Source organism: Lates calcarifer, linkage group LG3 (genome assembly GCF_001640805.2).
Source record: "Lates calcarifer isolate ASB-BC8 linkage group LG3, TLL_Latcal_v3, whole genome shotgun sequence".
NCBI lineage: Eukaryota > Metazoa > Chordata > Actinopteri > Centropomidae > Lates > Lates calcarifer.
Genome location: NC_066835.1, coordinates 3,479,481 through 3,486,154, shown reverse-complemented (window position 1 = coordinate 3,486,154; position 6,674 = coordinate 3,479,481). Strand labels below are relative to the sequence as shown.

Here is a 6,674-nt window from a genome sequence, read left to right as displayed (position 1 = left end):
AGATGTAGAATGAAGGGAAGGTGTTAATTTACTCATCCAATTTTTCTCATTACAAAGGACACGTTTCCCCTTGCATACAGTCCTAATACAGTTTCCTGGCCTACATATCCATGTTTTTATGTGTTCTTCTATCTTTGTACTAGTAGCTACTCTGAACTCAGAAATTAACAGCACATATGCACAGCATCACAGTGTCAAGTGCACCCTTACAGTATGTAAATAGCAGCTGAGGCCCTGCTAGGAGGGACACTGTTTAACAGGTTGCTATGGAGACGAATAATTCATTGAGAAACAGCCATCACATCTGGCATGCCTTGTGCTTTGCATCAAAAGGTTGTCATGGTATACTAGTATATTTCAACCCTTTGAATAAAAAACAAATATATCCTCCAAAACAGTATGAATGCAGTTTGTCTTTATTAACCACTACAAACAATATCATGTCATTCTGTAGCTCCTGGTGTTTAGTCCATGCTAACAAATGAAGAAAAACATACATTCATTTTTTGGCACAAACAGGAATATCATGTGAAGAAAATATAAGTCTGTCAGGAGGAAGAAATCTATTACAGTTTCATAACAACAAAAACTAAAAGGTACAATAAGATACAATTCAGTTCCCATTTGGAGTTTCAGTTAATAAGACATTTTTCTGAGGCAGAGCCTAATATTAGATTAATATAGATCAATATACATGTAAGTGAGGTTTAACTTTTATTTATGTCTGTTGACATTGCCATGACAGAAAATACAGTTTGGTAAACTACACTATTCTCTTGGCCTGGTGGTGGCCTACCAACATACTGTATTACATTTTATATTTTAAAGATCCTTAGATAGTGTGTAAAGACCAAAGTGCTGGTGTAATGAGGAGATTTGACCTGGTAACTGGCAGGACGTCTGCAGATGTCAGTGTTACACACATGAAAGTTATGAAAGAAGGTTCAGTTCAACAAAAACATTGAGATCATTTCTGCTTCCAAGAAATGTTTATTTAACTTAATCCCACTGTATTACATCCTGGTCAGTAGTAGACATTATAATCTGCCAAAAACATACATTCATCACAGTACCTTGAATTAGTACACTCATGTAACACCCACACTCTCTTTTCCCTAATGACTCAAAGAACAAGATTTCCAATAAAACACACACACACACACATATATATATATATATATATGTGTGTGTGTGTGTGTGTGTTTTTATACACACACACACACACATATATATAAGATAATATATAAGATATACTAATATATATATATATATTAAATTATAGATTATTATATATTATATATATTATATATATATTAAATCACTAAAAGTGTTATGAAGTCAAACAACAACATAAAAAGGTTTAGATCTTAGACTGAATGAAATACACCTCTTCACATGAAGACAACTTAAATCCTAAAGCTTTAGCTTCTGCAAAATCTACACACCAATAAGCTGGGAACAGTACACAATAGTACATGCAAACAATGGGCTCTCAAGGCACAATGACAAAAGGCCCCTGTGTGTTGTAACACTGATCAGATATTTTGAATGTCATGTTTATGTTTTATATTACTATATTATAGTACCATGTTCTTCAATAATGAGATTATTTTTTTGCATAGGAGAAATGTTCCCACTCTTCTATAAATTGAGATCAGTGTATCACCTTTAAATCATATCAATAATCATTATTTAAAAAAAATAAAAATCCTACATTCAATTAGCCTTGGTGAAATATGGCCACAACATGATAAGCAAGTCACTTTCAAAATATTTAAAATAAATATTTGCACATTCTAACAGTGACACTGTTATGAATCTCTATATAATAGAGTGTTGCAGAGTGAAGAGTGCACCCAGGTTCCTTCAACATAAAGCCAATGGGATTTTTTCATTAGCTTTTGGATTATTGCAGAAAATAAGTTGTGTGACCAACAAAAGTTTATGCTACTTACACATTTTGTTCTTTTATGATTTTTGAAGCTTGTATACTTCAACATCAACACCACCAAGCTTCCAATTTATAGTTTTCTTCTACATACAAAATCCTTTCCTCTTAGAGGGTTAGTGATAGTTTGCAAGAGCACGAGTATAAAGAAAATACTGATGTAAGGCTGAGCAGATCAGTTTTCTTGTTAGGTGTGATGACGTTCAGTGCCTCTGACTTCCACTGTGTTAACCCCAGGTTTTTTTTCAGGCATCGAACCAAAAACCCATTAAAAAAACCCACGGATTTTGGGATGAAAGAACTGGAAGTGCAAAAATGCTCACTTCTCTCCAGGTTTTAGGACTCAGTCCTGCAGCTCTCAACACAGTCTGATGGTCTTAATAAATCTTGACAATCTGAAAGTTATTTTAAAAATTCTAATACAGATAAGTATTAAAATACTAACTCCTAATATCATTTTGTTTCCCTCTGGTTATCTAAGACTTACTGTTATGGCAGGTTCAAATTTCAACAGCCATTTACATTATGGTTAAAGTCTGCAGCAAAAATAATTAGTTCCCTTTCTATCAAAGCAGTGTGTCTGGAAGGAAAGGCACATAAATGCGCTTGTGCGTAGTTACTACAACATCTAAACTATTATTTGGTCTTTGTTTTTAAGTCAAACACTTGTTTAACTTTCCTCAGCATGAAGGCAACAATTAGTGCACAAACAACCAAAGTGATCACATAGAGTCCCACAAAAAGAGCAGCCTCACCGCTCCCGTGGAGACGTGAGTACAGCTCCCTGCGGCCCACAAAGTCGAGGTGGGAGGCATGAATCTGACACAGGGTGCAGCAAGATAGAAAAATATGGAACACCTGATGACTCTGCCCCACAAAGTCGCACCGGCCGGGGAACCAGCGCTCCAGCAGGGGGACAGTAAAGAAGAAGGCACAGCTGAGAAAGAAAGCCACCTGGCCAAAGTGATAGAGCAGGGCTGGGTCGTCGCTGGCTGTGGACCAGGACAGAAGCCTCTTAGCCACAGGGCTGTTGTCCCAGATGTAGGCAAGCGCCGAGGGCACCACCTGGCACACCTTCCGCACCCAGCTCGGTAGGCTGTGGTTGCAGTATTTCCCGTAGCAGCACCCGAGGCATGACAGGCAGCTGAGGAGAGTGGCGGCAGGCATGAAGATCCCGTGCACGTCTCTGTGCAGGCTCTCATCCACGGCGTAGTAAAAGTGAACTACAGCACTGCCGTACTGATACTGTGCCACCCCAACATAGTCCAGAAAGAAGAAGGCGTAGTGGCACAGCTCAGACTTGCCACCCAACAGGTGGGCCACCACACTGAATGCCGTGTAGGTCATTGAGGACAGGACGAGGATCAGCAGGGGCCACGAATGAGGATCACCGACAAAGTCCACAGTCTCAGCGAGCTGTCGAAACTTCACCAGAAAGACTAAAAACGCCAGCAGGTGAGTCCAGATGTTGATGGTCTCGTTGTGGCCCTGGAACAAGGACAGCAGGTAGTAGCGCCAGTTTTGGTTGAGCGGCCGGTAGCCGGTCGAGACGTAGCGCTCCCTGAAGTAGTGGGGAACCTCTGTGTCTTTTACCGTGCCGGGCATGGAGGGAGCGGCCTCGGTCAGCATCCGCGGGACCTGCCTGATGTGCTGGAGGCTGATGAACACTCGGCCAATTCTCTCCATCACAATGGTCGCCATGATTGTCTGTAGCTGACTGATGCAGGCCAGATGGTTCCTGCAGATTTGAAAATGGTAGACAGTTGGTTTAAACTGTAGCACAACAGGTGTTTATTAGGGGTGTTGAAAATAATTGTTTCTACAATGCATCGCAATGCGAACGTGGATGATTCTGTCTCCCAATGTTGCTTGTTGATTTTTCAGCCTCAGCTGGACAATAAAGTTCTAAAGTTCAAAATTACCTCCTGTTAGCGACGCACGAGACATAGCCACGTTAGTCGTTTTCACCCTGAGAAGCTAATGCCTGCCACTGTAATGGAAATAGCGGACAAAGCCCAGCCAAGAACTGATGTGACACTGTTGTGACATGCTAGTGATAACATTATTCCTGGACTTCAGTCACGGTGGAGTTTTATGTAACAATAACGACACATTACATTGGAGAGAAGTGGCAGATTGCTGCACACAAGAGCTGTTTCTCATATGGGTGCTCATCGGGCAGATACTGGCTCATGTCTGTGATGATCTCTACATTCAGGAAGCGTCCTGAAGCTCAGCTGCAGAAGTATTAGTTTGGTTTTCACAGATGGAACAATTTCACACACAAATATAAGCAGGATAGACTTACACTGTTTACTTATTTTGGTTTATAATGTACAGACATTTATTGATTTCTAAAGCCCTTTTCTAAATAATAAAAAAAGGGAGTTCATATTTATCTGACTGCTTTTATTCAATGATGAAATAGTAGCCACGTGCAGTAATATAGAAAATTGGGGATGCATTGCCTCGTGATGCATCGTGATATCACATCGCATCAAAACGCTGACAGGGTGATTGTAATCAAATCAAATCGTGAGACCAGAAAAGATGCACAGCCCTAGTTTTTCTTTTCTTGTAACAGTTTCTTGAAAGTCTATCAAGTGTAGCTATAGATTTCTGTCTAAGATTTATATTTACTTACAATCAGAGGGGAAAAAAATCACAATACACAATACACAGTTTCAGGTAAATTACATCAACAAATACATATTCAGTGAGGTAAATTCAGGCTCTTTATATGTGTGCACATGTGCATATGAAAAAGAAAGAGAGAGCAAGTGCACAACCGTTTGTTTTGGCCATCCCACAAAAAATGTCACAGTGCCACAAACCTACGCCCTTGTTATTGCTAATCTTAATTATACTGTGCTGAGATAGAGGCTGAAAATATGTCACGGTCAGGCAAAGTAACAGAGCAAAACTCTGTATCTTTGCAGCTGCTGTAATAGAAATGAGATGCAGTTATACAAGTTGTAACAGTGTGACTGTTAGAGAGCGATGGGTGAGATTTTAAGTTGAACATGACATGAAGACAAACCACCACCAACCCCCCCCCCCCCCCCCCCCCCCCATTTCCTAGCGCCCCAAGCCATCAGTATTTCTTCCTCTGAGCCCGCCCCTGCTGAGAACCTGCTGCTGTGCCGAATATCAAGCATCGAACAAACCTCACTAAACCGAGTCGTTACCGTTTAAGGTGTACCCGCCAGCTGTAGCGTTACGATGCTGTAAAGGTCTGAAAAGTTCTGCCACCGCCTGAACCAAAGGCGTAACTTCTTCTACCCAGTATCCATCACTTCAGAGTGGTATGTTGTTCCTATATCCACAAACTGACAAGTCAGCAGTGTCTCACCTTGTGGCGCCTGCTGGTTTCCTTCAGTGTCCGCAGCTGGAGTGACCTCTCCCTGCTCCTCCTCCGCCCGAGACAACTATTCAACACATTGAATCGTTGTTCTGCGGTGAGAAAGAACAATTAAGTTAGCGTCCTTAAATGAAACAGGAAGCGATGTGATTTTACTATAAAAGTAAAAGCTTTGACTAACTCAATTCAGAGAGAATAAAACTCTGTTGATCCGCTTTGAAAAATTAGATCGTCACATCAATAAATGAAGTAGAAAATGGAAAAAGAAATCAAGGTAAATAAGATATTAATTAGGAGTCGTAAGTTCTGACTTTATTATGCGTTTGCAATTTATTAATGTCCACTTAACAGCAATGAAATAGATACAGAAACTGCAGTGTTGATACATGCGGATTGAAATAGGTAAAATATACCAATCAAAATTCCTACTACATTATACCTTTGTTATCCCTACCTACTTATTCATATTGTACTTTTTACTCCACTACATTTATTTGACAGCTTTTGCCAGTTAACAGTTAACAGTTACTTTGCAGATTCATAATTGTAGTCCAGAATATAAATAATTAGATGTAATATTATAGATTGATTTACCCAGCAGGAGGCTACAGTAGTTACAACAGTCACACATTCACAGCTGCAACACTGATACTTACACATTCATGCAACAATATTAAGGCTATGCTGCAGTTTTATACTGTACTGAAATGGGTCATTCTGCATAGTAGTACATAGTAGTTCTGCAAAGTACTTTTCCTTTTTGTACTTAAAGTACTTTCTGCGGCTATAGTGCTGTGCTTTATTGTGAAATCGAGTACCGGAAAACGGTAGTGCTTGTGCTTGTAACTTGAAACACCGGGTGAACCAGGAGGAAGAGAGTGTTAAAAAAAAAGGATTAAAAAAAAAAAAACCCTAAGAAAACTTCAAACGTGATGTGCCTTAATTTCGTCTGATTTGTATGCATGAGATAGGTGTCCAGGCCTAAACGGTGAAAGCGGTTGTTTTCTGTGTTCATCGTTAAATAGACAGTGTGTTTGAAGAGACATTACGAAGAACGTCCTCCAATCACAGGAGTCATCTGCGATTCACCTCATTTCACTCCAATCCCTTCGTGGCGTGCAGCCTGAACCAGTACATTTCTCCTCGCAGGAGAGAGTTAGGAATTCTGACTGCGTGGGTGTGAAACTTGTGGGACATTCTTTGTCAGTGACAGTCTGCTCCTGAGTCATTGTGTATATAACATGCACAGACACGAAGTATACAGATATACAAATAATACAGAGAGCAGCAGAGTATGATCACATTTAATATGATTTGAATGAATTACTCCAAACAGTTGAGATACTTGATGACAGAATTTCCATA

At 40.0% G+C, this 6,674-nt stretch overlaps 1 protein-coding gene across 2 annotated transcripts; it reads right to left on the bottom strand.

The window, feature by feature from the left end:
* Window positions 1–400: 400 nt before the first annotated feature.
* LOC108900313 (membrane progestin receptor alpha-B-like) lies at window positions 401–5,429 on the bottom strand. 2 transcript variants are annotated; one of them, XM_018701313.2, is made up of 2 exons: window positions 5,301–5,429; window positions 401–3,686 (listed from the first exon to the last, which is right to left on the bottom strand). In XM_018701313.2, the coding sequence occupies exon 2, from the start codon at window positions 3,647–3,649 to the stop codon at window positions 2,585–2,587; it is 1,065 nt and encodes a 354-aa protein (XP_018556829.1). In that variant the 5' UTR covers window positions 3,650–3,686; window positions 5,301–5,429; the 3' UTR covers window positions 401–2,584. The 2 variants fall into 2 exon arrangements, with proteins under 2 accessions (XP_018556829.1, XP_018556830.1); XM_018701314.2 differs by lacking the exon at window positions 5,301–5,429 and adding an exon at window positions 5,137–5,294.
* Window positions 5,430–6,674: the final 1,245 nt, after the last annotated feature.

Coding starts and splice junctions, on each gene's coding strand:
- LOC108900313 (XM_018701313.2), bottom strand. CDS start 3,649: ATGGCGACCATTGTGATGGAGAGAATTGGCCGAGTGTTCATCAGCCTC.